General features: G+C 44.6%; 1 protein-coding gene across 1 annotated transcript; it reads right to left on the reverse strand.

Annotated features, from left to right (window-relative positions):
- Nucleotides 1-400: 400 nt before the first annotated feature.
- nrd1b (nardilysin b (N-arginine dibasic convertase)) lies at nucleotides 401-22,660 on the reverse strand. Its single transcript, XM_020658874.3, is given in 32 exon segments — nucleotides 401-2,920; nucleotides 3,016-3,105; nucleotides 3,590-3,797; nucleotides 3,897-3,980; nucleotides 5,060-5,112; nucleotides 5,198-5,245; nucleotides 5,573-5,711; nucleotides 5,833-5,864; nucleotides 6,736-6,898; nucleotides 7,100-7,227; nucleotides 7,350-7,500; nucleotides 7,668-7,719; nucleotides 8,288-8,407; nucleotides 8,521-8,607; nucleotides 9,348-9,471; nucleotides 12,345-12,449; nucleotides 12,759-12,803; nucleotides 12,806-12,815; nucleotides 13,193-13,251; nucleotides 13,400-13,520; nucleotides 13,964-14,041; nucleotides 14,448-14,517; nucleotides 15,737-15,810; nucleotides 16,692-16,749; nucleotides 17,084-17,206; nucleotides 17,361-17,456; nucleotides 17,576-17,649; nucleotides 18,534-18,687; nucleotides 20,042-20,123; nucleotides 20,334-20,610; nucleotides 21,113-21,337; nucleotides 22,523-22,660. Coding segments are annotated over 31 exon segments (3,324 nt in total). The 5' UTR covers nucleotides 21,307-21,337; nucleotides 22,523-22,660; the 3' UTR covers nucleotides 401-2,695.
- Nucleotides 22,661-23,183: the final 523 nt, after the last annotated feature.

Here is a 23,183-nt window from a genome sequence, read left to right on the forward strand (position 1 = left end):
GTTGAACTGTCACCAGATGGTTACGTTGTAGAAAGGTTTCAAAACACCCAAACCTCTCCTCAATATCCTCAAGAAATCTAAACAATCCCAAACATGTCTTTTTATCCCTTCAAAAAAATCCATATCTCTCCCTATAAAAATCTTCAAGAAGTCCAAACCTATCCTTAAAGATCGTCACAAAGTCCAACCCTATTATCATAAATCTTAGAAAATATCCAGAACGTTCCTTAAAGCTTGTGAAAATATCTTAAACCCTTAATAAAATCTTTGCATTATCACATATGATTAAAAATCTTCGAACCTGACCTTAATCCAAACCTATGCTTTCTAAACACCAGTTTGACATACGATCTTAACTTTGTATCACAGCACTTAAACAGAGAAACACACTGAATAAAAGTTACATTTGAAGCATTTATAAAAGTCTTTATTATTGTTCTATAATTACTGAAGGACAGAAAAACAAACAAAACTTCTCTTCACTGAAACATTTGATTACGTATTTTTTTAATCGTCATTAAAATGAAAGTTTAAGTCATTTTAAATTATTTCGGTAGCGTTCTCCGGGACTCATAAACCACAGCGGTACATTCTGAGTTAAAATACGTCACAGTTTGAAATCACTGGCCACCAGAAGCTGTTTAATCTGTACATTTAATTCTTCATATACATCATCCAGTAGTCAGTATGAACATGAATATGTAAACGCATAAATAAAAACATGGTAGGTTTCGCAGTGATACTGGCTGAAGTCACATTTTAAAGATACAGATGCCCGTCTTTGTCGTCTCTTGTATCAGACTGGATTTTAAACCAGAGCCCTGAGTCTTCGTGCTGCATTCACTTACTCCCTGGAAATGATCATACTACATTTTTCACAGTCAAAGCGACGGAGCTGACTCGTTTAAACCAATAAGGGATGCAGTGATTGTTATTTCCTGCTCTTCATTCTGTTCAGGTTTATTACAGAAAAGATCAACCTTCATCTTAACTCAGGAGTTTGTCTGAACAGACCTGGTCGATGACTTTAATTAAAATCAAACATACTCCAACAGAAAATAAGCTGAACAGTATTTTTCTATAAGCTCTGGGCCTGTATTTACAAACCAGGAAACAAAAAGAGTATATATTGTTTTAAAGCTGCTTGATTATAACTAAAATCGTAATCATGAATGTATTTTGGGATAAAAAAAGTTTTACTCCCAGTAACGTGTGCGCTGAACTAATACATTCACATGAACTCAAAAACACTGTTCTAGTAAATTAAGTGAAACTCACAAAGCTTTTCCTTATGAAGCTAAACTAATTTAAAAGAATATTCCCTTTTTGTCTTTTAACCCTTTCATTTGAATCCACCTCTGAACTTGTTCTCAGGTTTATGGCACCTACCTCCCTCTGAAAAATGAAACTGACATCAGTTTGTAATTTACACATGATAACACCTGTGATGCCTTGCTCTAAACTCAATCTAAGCTCTCTTCTAAACTGCTCTAAGCTCGCCCTAAACTCAATCTAAGATCGCTCTAAACTCATTTGAAGCTCGCCCTATGCTAGCTTAAAGCTCACTCTAAGCTCACTCTTAACACGCTCTAGGCTCACCCTAGCTTCAGTGCTTGGGGCGACTGCATAAAAAAAGGCAGAGCGCCCGGAAAAAAAACACTGAGCAGCACTGCGCTTTTTCTCCGGGTGTCCGTCTGCTGCTGGAAACGCTCTCTCCTCATTGGAAACGCTCTCTCCTCATTGGAAACGCTCTCTCCTCATTGGAAACGCTCTCTCCTCATTGAAAACAATTGAAAAAAGTTGCAGGCGCTCAGAAAAAAAAAGAAGCTCAGTGAACACGGGGCTTGAAACACCAAGTTCTACGCTACGTTTTCTATAACCGTTTCGTGCTTTTGCCTCTGACGATACGAGACAAGTCGACTTCTTGAAATAATAATCACAAACTGGTCGTAACCACGTGAACAAGGAGTAAAAAACAGGTTCTGATTCATGTTCGCTCAGCTCTTCTGTTCAGAATTAATGTTAGAACTGATTCCATATTTAAGTATGTTGAACTGATTGTTGTTTGTGTTTCTAAGTACCAGCTGTGTCGACCCAACTTTCCTCATGTGGGATTAATAAAGTTGATCGAGTTAATGACAGAGGAAAGGTGTTTGATCGTGGTGTTATATTACATCAATTAAAACTTCTGTTTGCATCATTATTACTGTTTGTGTTAAAGCATTACTGTCATGATAGAAAAGCGTTTTGAGTTGTTATTGTCCGCTGGCCTAGTTAGTGCAAATAGCTTATTAGTAACAGTCATTATTAGGTAAAGTAAGCGTCCTACCTTTGCATATAAACAGCACGCTATAGTTCAGCCTCTTTTTTGTTTTTGCTTTTGCACACTGCAGAGCTTTAAGCTACATATCGTATTTTTTTTTTATGTGAACATGCAGCTCTCCAGAGGATTTTAAGGGACTGATGACGACGTGTGTGATAAATACAGGCCCAGATCTTTGTTTTTCCCACAGGACATGAACGCAGCATTTTACAACCACTCACAATAAAACTAAACGCGTGTTAAAAGTTCCTCAAGGTGTGTCCATCCTCTTTCATCAAACATGGATGCTAGCTGTTTCAATGGTAACTTTATTTTCCCCGACACACTGACAGAGTGAACGAGGCGTTCTTCACCTTCACCGTCCGTCCGGACCTAGCTGAGGATTTTGTGGTATGGGTGGAGGGGGAGGGATGAGGTGAACGCTCTGATGTCTGAGATGAGCGTGACGTCCTGGAGCGCCGGCGAGGAGGCAGGCAGGAAGTTCAGCTCGCTCACCTCCCCGTATGCCGAGGAGGAGGGGGGGGAGTCGGGGCTGTCCTGGCTGCAGCAGACACTCTGCTCAGGCGGGTCGTTCTCCTCCACGCCGAAACCGACCACCTAGTCCACACCGGGGGGGGGGAACAAAAGGGTTCAAACTCAGTCTACGAGAGATTTACAAACCTTCATGACGTCAACTCAACAAACAGACTCACGTGCACGCTGAGCCTCCTACTGCTGCCGTTTCTGTGCTCCATGAACCAGGAGACCAGCTCCCCCTGACTGAAGACCTTCAGGGCCTCGATCTGCACAAAACACAGCCGATCAGAGCCAGAACCAGAGACCTGCAGAGTCCACTAAGTGACTGTAAGCTGTATGAGTTCATGGTCATTAGATGTTGTGATTTAGAAAAAGTCTTCTTAATAAGTATGTTAAGGATGAGTCGACAGGGGCCTGTGTCTCAGTTAGTTCAATTAGTGACTCTTTAGTCTGTTTTAAATTAATCAGTGTGCTTAATATTTGATTCTGTTCAAAAACTCAGCAGCACTAAAAGTCCTGGAAAAGACGAGTCACATGTTCTCATCAGCCATTGTTGTTGACAAAGCTTATGAGAGTACATGTGTGAAAACAGGACGACTGGAAAGATTTCAGGCTTGAGTCTCCCGTTCTGACTAAAGCCAGCAAAAGCCCGATTAGCTGATGGTTACTAAGATGATCTTTCCAGACTCTCCTGTGGTGTGAGGTGTGGTAAGAGGTCATCACAGAACGAGGAATGGAAGTGCCTCTCACCTCTTTGTTGAGCCGCTTGAAGACGTACTGCTGCGTGACGACCTCAAACCAGTTTCGGTCGACCTCCTCTCCCAGGTGAGCGTCCTCGCACTCCTTCAGCTTGATGAGAGCGGTCACCTGCGTTTTAAACGCCTCCTCGCTAAGACCCGACAAACACTCGCCGAAGCTGACAAGGAACTCCTCGATCTTCGCCTCCACAAACTCTGTGCTGAAAGGACAAAAAGACAAAAACACGTCCGCTCAGTCGCCTGGAGCGTCAAAACAAAACAAAAAAACCTGCAGCAGAGGTCAACAGAGGTCAGCTCACCTGAACTTGGTGGCCTGTGTTTCCACGGTGACAGAGAATCCCAGCACCCCTGAGGTGTTCCTGCAGGTTGGGTACACCTGGTACCTGAAAGGAAAAGAACTCTTTATCACCAGAATTCTTTTGATTCTACAACATCGACGTAAAAAGTACGACAGGTACAGGTATAAAAACCCTATATTCCAATTTTCCCTACTTATTTTATCCGCCCTTAAACACGCGCAGCCCCACAGGCATCGATGAGCGTCCTTTCAGAAAGGATGTGGTGGGCGCTGGGAGCCACTCTAAAACCCATTCACTGTCTATGTGTAGCGCAGTGCAAGAGCGCGTCTGCACCCTGTTGAGGTGAGCGCAGCACGCTTGCTGTTCAGATATTAAAACATGTTCATCTGTGGCGCAGCGCCCCTTGACGACACTTCCTGATCTCAGATCTCAACAAAACGTTCTCTCACTTTGGTGAAAGCGCTTTGAGTGTGTTAGCACCATCGTCTCGGTCTGAGCTGCAGAGTCTGTTTAATCGGCTTGGAAGATTTAAAAAGCAGGATAAAGGATCATTTGACCACTGTATTCACATGTTTCTCTGCTGGAGGCTTCTGATTGGTTGATTGATGTAAAGTTTGTTTATTGTGTGAATCTCTGATGCTGCTCTCTGGTTCAGGACTCTCTTGGAAAAGAAATCTTGTACCTCAGCGAGAAAATTAAGAAAAGTGTTATATATATATATATATATATATTTCAGAGTATTGTGATTGTTTCTCAGGCTGCAGTGACTCTGGTTCATCTTATTGTATCTGTATTTATCATGCAGGTATCAGCAGGTGGCTCATATAGCTTCAGCCTGCTTTAATCTTTAATCTTGAAAAGCAAAATAATTATATTTTCTGACCTCTCACAGCCAACACCTGCAGTACCTTCATGACCCACCAGGGGGCTGCAAATTCCTGGTCTGTTGTTAAGACCCTGCGTCATATTTATGTAGTGATCATGTTTATTGTGAACTGTGCAGCTCTGCCTCCTACCCAGCAGTGTGTGTGTGTGTGTGTGTGTGTGTGTGTGTGTGTGTGTGTGTGTGTGTGTGTGTGTGTGTGTGTGTGTGTGTGTGTGTGTGTGTGTGTTGAGCTAAGTCAGGTGGTCATGCAGCTCTGTATGAATGACTGAAAACTGACCCCAGAGTCTCCTTGGTTCTTAAGAAGTCGAAACACGGCTCCTCCATGTGCATCTGTGGAGACAGACGGACGTCAAAGAGATTTAAAGAACAAGACTCGTCTTTGTGCAGCTGCAGCTAAAAGTCAGTGAACACTCACCACCATCAGCTCCATCAGAGCGTGCTCTCTCAGGTTCTTCAGCCCCGACTAAAAACACAAAACACATTGAAAAACGTTTTTTAGATAGAACAGGAAATGTTGGGAGGAGAGAGAGTAAGGGATGTGCAGCAAAGCCACGGACACTAAGACCAGGACCACAGCCTCTGTACGCAACATAACCACTACACTGTCTGGCACCCCCAAAACAGGGCGGATATTAAATCATCTAAAACTCAAACTATATGGACAGTTTTATGAGCTTAGGTCTGAAATTAGTGTGAACTGAACCTTACAAACACGACAATTAAAAGAAAGTGAAAGCTGAAGTTTTGTAGTTCTCATTTGTAGTCCGGTGTGATCGTTTAGTTTTCCTACCTGGAAGTAGACGGTGACCTCGGAGTTGGCGTCTGCTTTGTTGAGAGATTTGACTTTACACAGATGATGTTTCTGAGGCAGCTCCACCACCCGGAACAGCACGGGGACCTCTGCTGACAGAGGCTGGAACTGCAGCTTCCTGCAGAGAGAGACAGAGAGTTCTTTTAATAGCACGTTTACACATCAGCTACACAGTAGTAGCACTACCACATATCAACATCAAAAACAGCATCAATGTACAAATGAAGCCGATTACTCACTCGATGAAGTACTGCAGGAACTCCTTGGACTCCTGTGAGAAGAAGAAACAAACGTGAGATACTTTAAATTTTAACTTGACAACGTTGACGAAAACAAGCAGTAAAGAAATCTAAGCAGGTGTTTCAAAATGTTTAATTTATGAAGTCTTGAAATGAACAAGCAAAGCATTTTTAAGAGGAACACAGAGCAACTTCACCAAGCTCTTCACAGCTTTTTCACACCATTTCTCATCCTGGTCACAGAAATTAAACAAATCTTTAAACGCTGTCATTAAGGTTATTTCTTAGATGCAAACAACAACCCTCTTCCTACTTCCACTGTTCAGCTCAGAGGTTGAAAATGGACCTGTGCTGCGCGGATACAGCGTTTTTTAAAGCACCAGGAGCCGTTTAGAATCACGTCATACAGCAGTTCACCTCCGTGTTTGAGTACAGTCACGTTCTCGTGCCTGAGACCACCTCTTCAAGCGGACTCTGGAACGGTACTCGAGTACGGTAGGAGTACGGTACGTTTGTGTTCACACTGATCAAATGAAGCCAACTTTGGGGTCAAGCGTACTCGGAATGGGGCCCGAGTCCCAAATTTGAAACCAGCCTAAGACAGTGAAAACATTCAAAATAAAAGCCGATTTTAAGTTTTAAGTGATAATGGAATTTCAAAGCTGCGATTAATCCTGATTAAAAATGTAATCATTAGACAACACTAATCTTTTTTTTTGCCGGAGTCCGAGTCGCTGTCAGAGGGCGGGACCGTGTGATGAACGTAGCAGAAAGGTTTTGTTTCGGTAGCAGACGTTAGAATCAGCTGAACTCGTGGTATGGATATCAGAGAAAGAACCATTTTGACTTTTTATTCTGCTCTTAACGTGTTTTTTTAAAATTTTGTATCTAGTTTCTTCTCACCGCGCTGGTGAAGTTCCCCTGCACCAGCCCCTCGGCGTACAGCTCCGCCTTCAGCCCGGAAACGAAGGTCAGGAGGTCGTCGACGGTCAGACCCTTGGTGACGGCCTGATACTTCTGAATGACCGACCAGCGACAGTGCTCCAGGATCAGCAGACGGACGTCCCTGAAGACAAGAGACGGACAAGTAGTCAAGTCAAGGGGCGCGGATGGCCTAGCGGTTAGGCTGCGGCCCATGTACGGAGGCTGTAGTCCACCAAGGTTCAAATCCAACCTGTGATTCCGGTCCTACATGTCGTTAGATTTCCTACACTCTCCACTGTCCTATCAAAATAATCAAAGAGTGTGTTCAGAGTGTGAGACGTACTTGCCGAGTCTCTCGGGTTTGATGAGGATGTTGAAGTAGGTCTTCTTCAGCTGCTCAGAGAACATGTTGAACACGCCGGGCTCCGTGCTGAACTCGGCCAGATGATCCACGATCAGCTTCAACAGCAGCTGAAGCAGAAAGGAAGTCAGCTCATCCTAATGGTTTGTCATATTTGACCAATAATTGCTTTTCTGGATTAACTGATCAACCGCAGAGACACCAAACGCTCTTCATTCAGTCGTCTCCTCACCGGCAGTTTGTGGTTGAATCCTTTGAGCCGGATCACCAGGCCGTGCTCCCCGGCCACCAGCTTGTACTCCAGCTGAGCCACGTCAGCCTCGTACGCCGGCTCCGCCAGGTTGTGAGCCAAGACGTTCACGAAGAGGTCGAAGAGCACCAGACTGAGCGAGAGAGAGAGAGAGAGAGAGAGAGAGAGAGAGAGAGAGAGAGAGAGAGAGAGAGAGAGAGAGCGAGAGAGAGAGAGCGAGAGCGAGAGAGAGAGAGAGAGACGTTACGGTGGCGCTCTGTGAAGATGAAGTCGTCATTTCAACGTGGAGGTTTCTCTTACTTTTCTGGACTCTTCTGAATCATCGGGGTGATCAGGTTGAAGCGGATATAAGCTGGAAGACAAAAAATGACATCTCATTAAAACCAGAGTACGAACGGTTTGAAAGCTGCATCTTTATTTACTGTAAAATCTGGAGTATAAATCACACCTGTATGTACCTGTGTTTGGGAGTCTCTCAGAGAGACAAAAGGTCCTTCTACGTGATGATTTCCACTGCGCTCAGCAAAGTCTAAAACGTTTTCTGTGCAGCTGTGTCGCTCTTTTAGTTCCAGTTTGCGCTGCTGCAGTAGCTACAGTACGGTAGTTTAGCTCTCAGGCTACGGTGAAATTTGGGATGCACAAACAACCTGTGAGTCACACTGGTCGCCCATGATTCTTTAACAGAAGGGTCTTTCAATCAGTCAGACACTCCACAAGATTTATTTACTGAACAGCATACCACCGTTTTCTTAAAACTGACCGCCTAGTCGGCATCGCTTTGTATCCCAAGATTTATATCGATGTTTGATTTTGAAAATATCGATGTAGTTTATGTTGCGTTTAAATAAAGGTATACGTTTCATCAGGATACGTGAAGCCAGATGTTGAACTCTCTTCTTCAGACACGCCTCTGGACTCACCTTTGGGGATCTTGAACTTGTTGTCCTTCTTGTACCACAAACAGCCTCGCTCGTTGTTTACGATCCTCACAGGAAACTCGGTGTCCGGACAGTCCGACGTTTTCAGGTCGAAATCCGTCGCTGTAGCACCAAGAAGAGAAAAGAGTCATGAATCTGACGGACTGAGAGATTTATTTCAAACGTAAGTCGACACCTTCAGTCTGAAATAACGTGCACGTTGTGTTTGAACTGACCGATGAATTTGTTCTCAGCAGGAAGGTGGAGGTCAGGGTTGGGCTCAAAGTCTCCGCTCCAGCGCTGAGCCCACTCCTCTGAGACGTCTGGGGAGAAAAAAAAAAAACCCACCAAATTACACTTTTCAAATATTTGATCATTTACAGTTAACCCATTCTGCAGATCCCTGTTTTAAAACTGTCATGAAGTGTTACAATGCTGGATGCTCAAACTAAACGTGGTCAAATATTCAGATCACAAGGTAAAAGTATGATGGCTTGTTCATATCATAGTTCATCGATATGAAACCAAGAAGTTCCCCAGACGGCTTCAAGCCTCTAAGTAAGCCACTGAAACCTCTTACATAGACTCTCTTCTCCCGGCACTGGAGAGCAGCCCCCCCTGGCAGCCCTGCAGCGTTCTGCCCCACCAGGGAGGATTTCCAGAGAGCTGGCCAATCAGAAGAAAGTAGGCACGTGGGGAGTGAGGCCTTAAAGAGACAGCGATATTTCCACCCTGTGATGTTTGGCCTTCAATCTGAATATCTTGGGAGGCGTAATCGGGGGACCAAGCAATCTCAACCCGACACGTCTTCAGAGGTAGTAACAGAGGCGTTACAGAAGAGAGGCAGTATTACGTCACCCTAACCCAGTGGGGGAGAACGACACTGAGTTGTTGCAGGTCTGACTGTGTGTGTATGTGGAGCTCCCGCTTTGAACGTACAAACATGTAATGATAGCTGAGTTTAGTTCTAATGATTTTGTAGAACCGCAGGTTGATAGTGATGTGTGTGTGTGTGTGTGTGTGTGTGTGTGTGTGTGTGTGTGTGTGTGTGTGTGTGTCGTACCCTCCTTGCTGTAGCAGGTACCAAACCATTTTTCTCTGAGCGGACAGTGACCTTCGTTCTCTGGTGACAGCAGCAGCAGGTTCGCTCTGTTGGGAGTCAGCAGGGAGAGAGCAGCACTGATCACCTGAAACACAAACATACATACACACAATATAAACGTTTGAGCAAACCGTGCACACATGGAGCAATCCAAGGATTTCTGTTACCGGCCGCAATCCTATTCTTAAAGGGGACATATCATGAAAAATCCTCTTGTACAGTGTTTGTGAACATATATCTAGGTAACCTGAGAGTCTACTGACCCACAACATGTGAAATAAACCCATCCAGTCCTTTGTTTGTGGTCTGCATAAGTCTTACAACACAGAGAAAAATGCTCTGTTTGATATGTGCTCTCCTTGTGATGTCACAGTGGGATTCTGGTAAAAAAAAAAAAAAAAAAATCCCCTCCCCTCCCCTGGTATCTCAAAGTCAAAGTCAACTTTATTGTCAATTTCAAAATATGCCAGACATAGAGTGGAATCGAAATTGCGTTTGTCTCCGTCCCGCGGTGCAATACAACCAGAATAAGGTAAAATAAGATAAGTTAAAAATAGATAAATAAAATAAGGTAAAATAAGATAAGGTAAAATAGATAAATAAAATAAGGTAAAATAAGATAAGGTAAAATAGATAAATAAAATGAGGTAAAAATAAGATAAATAATATTTACAGTAATAAATTCTGCAAAAGGTACAAAATGGTAAATAAAATTAAATTTAAAGAAAAAGTGAACTTGTGCAATATGTGCAATGTGCAGTAAACTGATTGTACTTTTGAGATGTTAGCTTTAGAGTTTTTAGTCCAGAGTTCTTGGTGGCAAACGGGAGGGGGTTTCAACGTCCAGTGTTCGTGGGGGCAGAGGGGAGGGAAGGAAGAGAAGGGAGAGAGTTAAGCTTCCTGACAGCTTGGTGGAAGAAGCTGTTTCCCAGTCTGGTGGAGCCGGCCCGCAGGCTGCGGTACCGTCTCCGCGATGGCAGGAGGCTGAAGAGGCTGTGTGAGGGGTGGGTGGGGTCACGCACAACGCTGGTTGCTTTGCGGGTGAGGCGGGTACCGTAGAGGTCCAGAAGAGAGGGGAGTGGGACACCGAGAATCCGTTCAGCAGCCTTCACTGTGCGCTGCAGGGTCTTGTGGTTGGCAGCAGTGCAGCTCCCAAGCCACACAGTGATGCAGCTGGTCAGGATGCTCTCGATGGTGCCTCTGTGGAAGGAGCACATGATGGATGGGGGGGGCTCGTGCTCCCTTCAGCTTGCGGAGGAAGTAGAGGCGCTGCTGGGACGTCTTGGCCAGTGATGTGGTGTTGGTTGTCCAGGAGAGATCCTCACTGATGTGAACCCCCAGGAACTTGGTGCCGCTCACTCTCTCCACAGCAGCACCGTCGATGGTCAGTGGGGGTTTAGGAGTGGGGACTCTCCGGAAGTCGACAACAACCTCCTTGGTCTTGTCGACGTTCAGGAAGAGGTTGTTGTCTCTGCACCACGTGGCCAGTTGGCTGACCTCCATCCTGTAGTGCGTCTCATCGTTGTTGGAGATGAGACCAACCACTGTTGTGTCGTCCGCGAACTTCACAATGTGGTTGCTGCTGAAGGATGGAGCGCAGTCGTGGGTCAGCAGCGTGAAGAGCAGGGGGCTGAGCACACAACCCTGGGGGGCCCCAGTGCTCATGATGGTGGTTTTTGATGTGCTGCCGCCGACCCGCACTGTCTGAGGCCTCTCGCTGAGGAAGTCCAGCAGCCAGTTGCACAGGGAAGTGCTGAGCCCCAGCTTGTCAAGTTTGCCGATCAGCTGCTGAGGGATGATGGTGTTGAATGTTGAACTGAAGTCTATGAACAGCATTCCACCCATGGACTCCACCCCCAGACTAGAACAAAACTTTTGCGCAGGTCGGCCATTTTTATTCTCTCTACAGAGGAGTGATGTCTACGGGGAAAACTCAAGGGGGGGAGGGGTCATTGCATTTAAAGAGACACACACACCAAAACGGAGCGTTATGAGAGAGCTGGTTTATACATGGTCACAAACCTCCTCTGGTGCTTGATTCATGTTATATTTTGACCAAAGCACAGCACAGATGTTTCATTTAGACCACAGAGGACTGTTTGAAAAGGTGGAGGAGGGGACTGTTTGAAAAGGTGGAGGAGGACTGTTTGAAAAGGTGGAGGAGGAGGACTGTTTGAAAAGGTGGAGGAGGACTGTTTGAAAAGGTGGAGGAGGACTGTTTGAAAAGGTGGAGGAGGAGGACTGTTTGAAAAGGTGGAGGAGGACTGTTTGAAAAGGTGGAGGAGGACTGTTTGAAAAGGTGGAGGAGAGGACTGTTTGAAAAGGTGGAGGAGGGGACTGTTTGAAAAGGTGGAGGAGGGGACTGTTTGAAAAGGTGGAGGAGGGGACTGTTTGAAAAGGTGGAGGAGGACTATTTGAAAAGGTGGAGGAGGACTGTTTGAAAAGGTGGAGGAGGGGACTGTTTGAAAAGGTGGAGGAGGACTGTTTGAAAAGGTGGAGGAGAGGACTGTTTGAAAAGGTGGAGGAGGACTGTTTGAAAAGGTGGAGGAGAGGACTGTTTGAAAAGGTGGAGGAGGGGACTGTTTGAAAAGGTGGAGGAGGGGACTGTTTGAAAAGGTGGAGGAGGGGACTGTTTGAAAAGGTGGAGGAGGACTGTTTGAAAAGGTGGAGGAGAGGACTGTTTGAAAAGGTGGAGGAGGACTGTTTGAAAAGGTGGAGGAGAGGACTGTTTGAAAAGGTGGAGGAGGACTGTTTGAAAAGGTGGAGGAGGAGGACTGTTTGAAAAGGTGGAGGAGGGGACTGTTTGAAAAGGTGGAGGAGGAGGACTGTTTGAAAAGGTGGAGGAGGGGACTGTTTGAAAAGGTGGAGGAGGGGGATCATATGTCCTCTTTAATGAAGCAGACCATCAGTGATTTTGTAATCTGAACCTAATTCTAGATCAGATCTGGTTAGGGTTACCTGGGGGTCGTACTCGAACATGAGCTGGTCTCCGGTCAGGAAGTCCTCTTTGGGAAACAGCTGCATGTTCTCACAGATGTTCTCCACAAACTCGATGGGATCCGTCTGTCAAAGCGGGAAAAAAACACTTTATCCTTGGTAATGATTCATGAGTTTAAAGCCGTTTTGTTTTCGTCTCCTGAGAGCTCATATCATTTAATCTCCATTTCTTCTTTCCCTCTTATTACCAATAATGTCGATTTAATAAGCACAGCGGATGAATCATCGCCCTGGGCTATCGTCACAAAGATAGAGCTGATTAATCATCACACAAACACATCTGACTGTTAATTACCTGCCCACAGAGGTGTGTTTAATCTCCCTGTTATCACATTCATTTATCCACTCAGATGAAAACACATCGATCATCAGTACCTGCTCCTGATAGTGGAACTCGTTGGCTTCGATCTTCTGGATTTCCCCTCGTAGATCCTGAAGACATTTCAAACGAGCAAAAAGAAACGAGGAGGAAAAAGTGGTTACTTGACTTATTTAAAGACACAGCTGTCCCACATCTGAGAACTGTAATCCTCTCTGGTTTCAGCCCAAAGACGCAGAGCTCTTCTTTTACTCTCCTTCGTCCATCGTCAGTCGTTTAAAGTAGAAAACGCTACAACATAGTGTCTAAACGTGATGCTACCAGTCTTTGTTGGATATCAGTCAGTGTGTGTGTGTGTGTGTGTGTGTGTGTGTGTGTGTGTGTGTGTGTGTGTGTGTGTGTGTGTGTGTGTGTGTGTGTGTGTGTGTGTGTGTGTGTGTGTGTGTGTGTGTGTGTGTGTGTGTGTGTGTGTGTGTGTGTGGAGGCTGACCTCTGCTGTGGGCCGAGAGTCTGCAGCATCTTCAGGTACTGGAACACAAAATGAACCACCTGCACAGAGAGAAACGTAAAGAGTTACTGTCTGCCCCGCAGTTAAAACATCTCGTCTGGAACAATCGCTCCACAGAGTCCACCGGGGAATAAAAGTGTTGTGTGTGTTTGTGTGTGTGTGTGTGTGTGTGTGTGTGTGTGTGTGTACCTGGTAGAAGTTCTGGTAGCCCTGGTCGGTGAGGGTGATGGAGATGGAGAAGATGGAGTAGGTGGTGTTCTGGTCGAAACCCGTCTCACTGTTTCCTCCAAACAGAGCGAGAGCCCAGCACCTGAACACACACACACACACACACACACACACACACACACAAACACACACACACACACAACACACAACACACAACACACAACACACACAACACACACACACACACACACCAGAGGAAGATGATTATTTTAACCACAAACAGCTTTTCCGTCACTCGTCAGAGTCAACAGACTTCAGTGAATTAATCACAGATTAAAACTCAGAGAACACGGGACATGATGCTCTGTCTCCGCTAGTGTTGTAGTCAAGACCAGACTAACAAGACCTTCAAAAAGGTTTTGACAAACTGTCGGTGTGTTTGCACGCTGAAACTTCTGGAGCAGTTCTCAAACTTTTTCTTCTTCTAGTCCTTCAGACCCATGAATATATTCAAACAGGGCACAGAGGTCGGACTCGCAGTATTCAGAGCTGTTTTTAGCTCCGGTGCATTTCATCATGACTCACTTCTTCCTGAGCAGAGACAGGATGCTGCCGGTTCCCTCGTGTCCGATCAGCCAGGAGATGTAATGAAGAGGTTTCACTCTGACGACAAAAAAAAACAAAAGACACACGATCAGTGAAATCTGCTCCGACCGAGAGACGAGAGATCTTACAAGCAGCGAATGTGAGAGTGGGCGATGCTTTGACTCCTTCCTCTCCGGAGGTGGAAATGATTGTTCTAAAACTCCCTCGAGTTACACTCAGTGATCTCACTCAAAACTGGACTGGACTAAGGGAGTCTAACTTTTTGATACTCTAAGATGTCGATTACATTTTGATTCTTATTTTTTAAGATCGATTGTATTGTAAAGAACTAAAGTTTTAAAAACAAAACTACGTCTGGTGTGTAGGAGAGGAATTAATCCATCAGGCAGACTCCTGCTTATTCTTTTCCCATTATTTCCTACATCATCATCGGTGGAGGGTCTCAAAGTGGTCGTGGACTCACCTGTAGTGTTTCCCCTGCGGAGGTACGGCCCAGCTGATGGTCAGAGCGTGAACCTTCCTCACAGGAACAACTGCAACACACAGACTTCAGTGTTAGTGTTCCTCTAGGAGAGAGTAATTCAGGGATAATCTAAACCTTTACATACACCGCTTCTGTCATGATAGGAGGAGGAGGGGGGGGGGGCGGTGGGGGGGGGGGGGGCACAGATGGAAAGGGCGTGCCTGCAGTTGCCATGGTGATTTTAGATGATGTCTGTCAGTTTGTGCAGGTTAAATCAGGAGCTGATCGCACGAGGAACTCTGCACGACCTATGCTAGACGATGGCTTCAAAATGAGTGACGACTCAAAAAGTGTGCGCCCGGCTTTAGCGGACATGCATCCACATATTTCTTTTATTGCTTTTTTTCTGTGATGACGAGAACATGTCGGTGGTTTTCCCGAGATCTCAGCTGAACTCGTACCTCTAAAGGTTAAAGGTCTTAACTGACCTCTTCAGTGTGGGCGACGGCAGCAGAGCATGTCATGGTCTGGTCTATCAGGGAGTATTATTTTGTTTTCTAAATCGACAGATATTGATCCTTTTACAACGAGAAAACCAGCTTCGTTTTCTCCAGATCATGAGAATGGTAAACCGAGATCTGGAGTCAAAAAGCAGTTACAAAATTAACTCGTTAATAACGAAAAACTGAGCCAACAAAATGTAGGGATGGATGTTCATTAGGACCTGACCAAGATGGGATTTCTGGGGGGCGATACTGATATCGATATTGGTGATAGAAAGAAATCTGATACCGATAAATCGGCTGATATCTTTCTTAGATCTATCTCCGATCTGCAGATATCGATAGATATAGATAAACATATTTATTGTGTTGATCCCTTAAATGCAGTTATCAAACACTAGTGGAAAAGATTTATGATGAAGACAAGATGGCCACTCGACTGGAAAGTAACTGAGCATGTACGTGAATCACCGCTTGACACTCTGGAGAGTGATGATGCATGTTGTAATCCATATAGCGCCCTCTGCTGGTGACAGCCAGAAAGAGAACTTCCAATAAATCTGGTAACATCGGCACATATCTGTGATAAAATGATCCGATACTGAAAGTCACTGGATAAGCGTTTATCAGCCGATATTGTAGGCTGGCGGATCAATCGGTCGGGCTCTAACGTTCACTCAGAGTTTATCTCGAAAAGCAACTTTAAAAATGCAACTCAGAGCGCTCGACAGACATTACAGATCAAACAAATAACACAACGACAAACAATAAGAGACGGTGTCAGACCTCTGTAGAGTTTGTTGAAGGCCGGCGTGTCAAACGGCTGCTGCAGCGGAGAGAAGTCGGCTCGAGGTTCACCGCTGGAAGAAAAAGGTGTCGTTGTTGTTTTTCCTGGTTTTGATTCTTGTAAAATAATCACTTTGTTATGCAGCGTTAGTCATAGATCTGCAATATATTAATACAGTCAGAGTACATTTACACATACAAGGAATTTGTCTTGGAGTATTGGTGCAAAAAACAGTTAACAAAGGAAATAAAGCAGAACTAGCAACAACTTAAATAAAATATGGAAGCAATTACAATATATAATATACAATTAAAACATGTAAAAGTATAAGAAACATAAAATGTGCAATGGAGAATCTGTGCAGTTTGACAATGAAAAGTAGTTTGTGTACGAGAATATCGGGTGTGTGTGTGTCTTTGCGTGTGTGTGTCTTTGCGTGTGTGTCTGTGTCTGTATGTGTCTGTACTGTGTGTGTCTGTATGTGTGTGTGTCTGTGTGTGTGTCTGTCTGTGTTTGTGTGTGTGTGTGTATGTGTGTGTGTCTGTCTGTGTTTGTGTGTGTGTGTCTGTCTGTCTGTGTTTGTGTGTGTGTGTATGTGTCTGTCTGTCTGTATGTGTGTGTGTGTGTGTGTGTGTGTGTGTGTGTGTGTCTGTGTCTGTATGTGTGTGTGTCTGTCTGTCTGTCTCTGTGTGTGTGTGTGTGTGTGTGTGTGTGTGTGTGTGTGTGTATTTGTCTGTCTGTCTGTATGTGTGTGTGTGTGTGTGTGTGTGTGTGTGTGTCTGTATGTGTTTGTGTGTGTCTGTATGTGTGTGTGTCTGTATGTGTTTGTGTGTGCATCTTTGTGTGTGTGTGTGTGTGTCTGTGTCTGTATGTGTGTGTGTGTGTGTGTCTGTATGTGTTTGTGTGTGCATCTTTGTGTGTGTGTGTGTGTGTGTGTGTGTTCACACTTCTTACTTGTTGGGAACTTTGATGAAGATCTCTCTCACCCACGTCTCCAGAGTGTCCAGAGTTTCTGAACAATGAAAACATCATAAACACACAAACTCTCACCAGATTTCAGCGCTCTAAACAAAGAGGCGCAGGGTGCTGTGTATTTTCTCTGGGTGGTGGCTTGCTGCTGTGAACGCTCTACTCAATGAAAACAATCTGTAAAAAAACGCTCAGTGGACACAGACTCTTTTGTGCTCCAATTCTAGGTTAGTATCATGGTAATAGTGCACTCATTGGTTTAGCTTCCAATAATCAAGATCCCAATTAAGGTTTTATCAGCTGCATGTCAGAGAGTTTCTGCATCAGAAGAACTCTCATCTCTGAGTGTGCGTCTCTCGTTGAGTCGCTGTGTGTACCTTTGGACTGCACGGTTAGCGTCATGTAATGAGCCGAGTAATATCTCCTCCAGAAGTCTCGGAGCCGCTGGTAGGTGTTGATCTGTTTCTCTCTGGGCTCATGCTTTAATGTCTGAGCGTTACCTGAGAACAACAGAAGTGTGTCACACTTTCCAGGTCCATCGATTCTTTAAAAACATTCATTATGAAATATGTGACAGTTTAATTACTGGAGGAAGTGGAACATAAGAAATGACTTAAAACGACGGCTCAAAGATGGTTCATGTGATGTTCTTACCCCAGCAGAATTTGCCCATCGGGTGTCCTGGTTTTGCCAAACTCCCAAACAGCATCTCTTTCCGGTGAGAGTCGGACGGCCTCGCTAGCTGGTACTCTGCACGGGATGGAGGAGAACACCGAGAGCATGAATCTGTGAACGCAGCTGAGAAACATCAGACACCTGGAGCGTGTCGGTAGAGTTACAGTGTGAGGTTTGTGTTGGTGTCGACTCACCGCTGTCCACGGCCTCCACCTCTCTGTCGATGGCATCTTCTATCATCAGAGGACAGATGAAGAACTGAGCCCACCTGGAACACACACATACACCAGCAGGTTTACTTTTTCTCCATCTTGTATTTTGTGGCTCTTCTGTTGGTATACACATGACCAGTAGGGGCAGTGTAGAGGTAGAGGGGACATGACAGACGCCCTTTTCAGACTGTGTTACCACAAAAGGGGCGCGACTAAGCTCAGCCGTCATCACATCTTTGTACATTCAAATTGATTCCGCGATGGCGTGATATTGGTGTCCCAGTCTGTGAAGTAACATTCAGCGTTACTGAAGCACGGTACAGCAGGAGCGCCACATAGACACAGTCAGAGGGCGTGAATATGGTGTTGCACACATTCTGTTTTTATTCACTTTTGCATCGTTAGTTTCGGCCCTGCAGTAGAAAGAAATCAGATCTGTGCTGCTGCCCAGGATCGCCCACACTCCCTTTTTTTTTTCTTTCCTGCTGAGAGAACATTTTAGCGCCGACTTTGTGCACATGTCGCTGACTCAACCCGGAGAAGTTCCCCTGAAGTTCAAACCGCAGACGACTCATCGTCTGTCGTCTCAACCATCCACAGAGGGTCGCTCTAAAAAAACAGCATCAATGACAACGTGACAACCGAGAGAACATCAGGCGTCCTGTTGGGAGAGCGCCTGAGTGCTCGTGGTCATCTTTAATGAACCGGCTGACCTCCCATCAGAGAGCCAGCCAGCCAGCCAGCCAGCCAGCCAGCCAGCCAGCCAGCCAGCCAGCCAGCCAGCCAGCCAGCCAGGCAGGCACGCACGCAACAGCGTCTGGTTCACTGTCACTCCCAGACTGGATCCTCTGGACCGTTCTGTGAGTTTTCTTTGACATAAAAACATCTCAAACAATTTAAAACCGACCATCTGTGTAACCTTTTGAGAAGCCGGACTCACCTGTCGAGCGCCTCTCTGAAATACTTCCTCTGCACGTCAAACTGGAAGATGGTCCTCTCGCAGTCGGTGGAGGCGTTGTCGCTTCCTCCGTGCTTCTTCAGGAAGGCGTCGAAGCCGTTCTCTGCGGGGTATTTCTCACTGCCCATAAACACCACTAAAGATCAGAGAGTCAGAGAGCGGGGGGATAACAAGTTACAAAACAAACCAGAGGAGATAAAAACTCAACCTGTTATTTTCTGGTGAGAACTCAAATTTCTCTGTACTCTTTTCAAAGAATTCCTGAAGTCTGTTTTCAGTGTGCAGCTTTAAAGGCACCCTGTGGAGTTAGTGAAAACAAAAAGTTCAGTTCTGATTAAGGGCCACAGATAAAACTTTTCGCGCTGGAAGCACTCATGACCTCCGTTTCAGAGCGCTTCTCATCAGCGCTGATTGTTGCTAGGTTACAATAGTTAACTTCTGCTTCCCTCGGTGATGACCGTTAAGTGTCATTTAGCTCCATGTGCTTCATGTTTCATGTGACTTATAAGATGGTTTCTATACTGATTAGAGCTCTCAAGAACTGCCCTCAATGTTGTGCTTTGCCTCTGGTCACTTCCTGTCAGCACCTGTGTGTCCAATCAGACTCAAAGCTGATCGTTTGCTCTTACTGACATTTGTTCCCTTTTTTCTAGATCCTTGCTTGTGTTGTTCTTACTCTCTGATGTACGTCGCTTTGGATAAAAGAGTCTGCTAAGTGAATTGTAGGGTTTGCTTAAATTCAAAGAAATGTCACCAAGAAAACATGAAGACGACGTGAAGGAACTTAGGAACTGTTCCCTCCAAAAGACGAGTCAGACTAGCGTCTCATCCGCCATTGTTGTTGACAAAAGCTGATATCAGAAGTACTGCCCCTTCTTGATCCTAATTGGTCGGTGAGGGAAGCGACATTGACGAGCGCCGCGCTGTTCCGAAAGTTCAACTGTTTTCAACTGAGAGCGCTGTGAGAGCAGCGACTAAAACGACAGCTGACACCGAGGACATTTAAGCACTCGGGGTGCTGAAAACGTTTTGTATCGATGAGCGCTGCCAGAGCAAAAAGCTCCGTCTGTGGACACAGGCCATAAATGTTTCTCTACAGAATCAGTGTGTAACTCATTGAGCTCTTACGAACCAGCTGGATGAATTTCCCTCCTTATAAACATTTGCACATTTTTAACCTCTATGAATCTATAAATGTTTACATCAGTGTTAAAAATATATCTGTCGTCTTCTTCTTCTTCTTCTTCTTCTCAGCAACTGTTGGCACATTGCTACATTTCTTTGCTGCATTCTTTCCCCCTGTACATTTGTGGGATAGTTTGCGTCTCCTGCATGTGTTAAAAGTGGAGGTTGAGGTGAGTTGATGTGTTTGCATGTCCACCACAAAAAAACAAGAAAAAATGCAGACGTCAGAAATCTTGCGTCACTAATGTGGTGAAAAAGTTGAGAGGAAGGCATGAACTGATATCCATGTGTTTCTGTGGACTCACTGTGCTCCAGGAAGTGGGCGAGGCCGGGCAGGTCGTCCGGGTCACTGAAGCTCCCCACACTGATGCACAGAGCCGCAGCAGCCTGGAAACACACACAGCCACACACATTCTCAAAATAAAAGCATATTACTCTTACCCTCACTTTGCTGAGAAACATGAAGGGTTGATGATAAAAGCTTTTAGTTTTTAGGATTTATTGCAACTGAGGTACCTGCTAATTATTTATATCCTAAATATAAAACAACAGCCCTCAAGTTTGTTATGTCAGTTTCTGAATCTATACGTCACAAACCTGCTTCTCGGAGCTCCCTCTCTTCGTCTTTCCTGCATTATCTTCATCCAGCTCATCAAAGTCGCTGTCCTGCTCTTCCTCTTCGTCTTCCTCCTCGTCCTCCTCCGAACCCTCGCCCGAGTCTCCTTCCTCCTCATCGTCATCCTCCCGCTCCCCCTCCCCCTCCTCCCGCCCGTCCTCCCCTTTGTCCTCTCCGTTCTCACTGCCTCCTTTCCCCTCTGCCCCGCTGAAGTCAGAGATGAGGAGCGCTCGGAGGCCGTTAGCCAGCTCGATGTACCTGCAGAAAGAGGGAGGGGATCCACGTTGCTATGGTAACGCTAACAAACCCCTGCTATGAGGGTAATGTCAGTTTTTATTTAGAATTCATGCTAAACTCACAGATCTCACAAGATTCTGTCTGGTGTGTATCGAAGGGCGTCAACAATTTTTAAACTTTTAAACAAAACAAAAACAGAAGTCCTAGGCACCAAATATTTATTAATTTTTGGGTTTAATTACCAAAAACTCCCGGCGAACTCCTGCACACTGTCTTAATTGCACAAAAGCATTGCATGCACTATGTCTGGTATGATAGTCTTCAGGAAATCCTGTAGTCTGTGATGTGCTAAGAGTTTCATATCTTATAATGTGAGCATGTTCGAGGTTATGGAGAAGAAGATCTGTTAGGATTCTCCTGTAGTGTGTGGTGCAGCTCGAATTCAAAATCAGGAAGGATTTAAGAACTGCAGTGTGAGCCAGGCTTTAGGCTGACATTTCATGCGGGCGGCGTTCTCTCCCACCTGTATTTCTTTGGGTCACTGGGCGATCTGATGATCTCTGGGTCTCCCCGGTCTTCAGCAGCGGCTCCTCTGCCTACGTCTCCAGCAGCCTCCTGTGACCTGACATCCTGAGGCGGTGGCGGTTCACCCTGATCCGGAGCAGACACCTGACCTGGCACACTGCACCCGCTCGCCGACTTGTTGGTCTGAGGCATTTTGACAAGTAGAGTCCTCGAAGTGACAGCGCTGCATATCCATGAGAACATACATGAACATGTAAGGCATCGCACACGAGGGTTGTCGCGTTAACAAGAATTTTGCGATATTAATACCTGTGTGATACCACATATACAAGTCCTAGGCCCCCAACATTGGGTAATTTCTTGTTTTCATTTACAACAATTGCAGTCAAACTCCTGCAAACGCTCTAAACTGCACATAAATAAAGGCAGCGTGCAGCGCTTTCTTTCAATTTTTGATGGATTCATTCCTCTCCCATGTGCCTGTCGTATAGAACAGATGTACTGTTTACATTTTGGTACCTTTTTCAGGTATTATAGATCATTAAAAGAACAGATTGCACCGTTTTTAATTTTAAATACATGTACATTTGCAGGTCATCTGCAAAACAATGGAACAAGATTTCATATTCTGTCAGAAACAGACCCCCAGAGCCAGTGAACATAGAGAAGCACTTCAGGTGACAAAATGTCAATTTATCACTCATTTAATAAGTGTACGAAAAGGAATGTTTGATAAAAGACTAAAAATAAAAACATTTGATCTATTCAAACGATCATTTAGCTTGGAGCTGTATAAATCCCTGCAGTTAGGTCTAAAAGCACAAATAAAGTCTTGAGTTTCTTTGTTTTGTAGAATCTGTTTTTATCAGTAACAACAAGATAAACTGATGTTCAAATATTCAACTGAACAGCTGTGACACATTGATTGAATGTATGCCGAATTCAAGAGGGCCATCTACAGATTAAGAAAACACTTTGAGATGAATTTGAACACTTGTGGTTTATCTAAGAAAAGAGGATGAAGTTTAAAAATCTACTTTTTTTTAAAGCGGTTTGGCGAGGAAGCTTCGTCGCGCGACTAATCTGCGGGAAAGGGAAATGATGCTAACAGTCGAAGCTAACACCAAACATGTAAAAACAACGTCGCTACAGTTACTTTAATCTTTAAAAGAGGCCGTAATAAGCTTATTGAAGAAGGCAGTTTAGTTCATTAAGCTAACGACCGGCTTGGTTAGCGGTGTATTAGCGTTCAGTAATCCCGTTGAATGACAGTTAAAGAGCTAAGTTAGCCGCTGTGGCTAACTCACGAGACGTCTGGTGACGCCGTCACGTACACAAATAAATCTGAACTCTGAAACGTGACGCAGTAGATTCGTTTTGTTTCGCTTCGATGAAAAGACAGGCTCACCTTTCTGCTGGATGTATGTTGAAGGAAGTTTGGACGTTCCGTTTCAGTACAGCCGCGTAGCACCGATCGGCTAGCAGTTAGCCAAAACAAAGCCGCTGATTGGATAAGGGCCGATCCATCGCAGACAAGCGGAGCGTGTGATTGGATGAATCGGTGACGTAAGCGATACGTTTGCCGGAAGAGCACAACCAAAGAATACTGGTCAACAAATTGGTACTTTTTAACTTAATTATGACATCGTTTTTATTATTTTTCCAGAAAAACAAATATATTTAAGTATATTAATATTTTATTGTCCTTTTTAGTATTGATGTCTTGACTGCAAACATGTAAAAAATAAATAAAACAATAGCTGTAGTTAATTATCAAAGTCCTTAGTATATATACTCATTTACAATAATATAATAATAAAATATGACATAATTACTCATATACCAATATCTAATGACACACCAGAATATAGCTAATCACAATTTACCATAACCTAATCTTATATGAAAATAAACATACTAACACAGAGAACTGAATAATTATTGACAAACGCTGGTGAATGTTGTTGCCCTTCTTCTTCTGTATATTTATTTATAACCTGTATTATATTACTACATTGCTTTAGATCTGCACTCAGTTTGTTCCACCGTTTCAGATCCATAAATAGACC

The sequence above is a fragment of the Labrus bergylta genome, chromosome 6, assembly GCF_963930695.1.
Source record: "Labrus bergylta chromosome 6, fLabBer1.1, whole genome shotgun sequence".
Classification (NCBI taxonomy): Eukaryota; Metazoa; Chordata; class Actinopteri; order Labriformes; family Labridae; genus Labrus; species Labrus bergylta.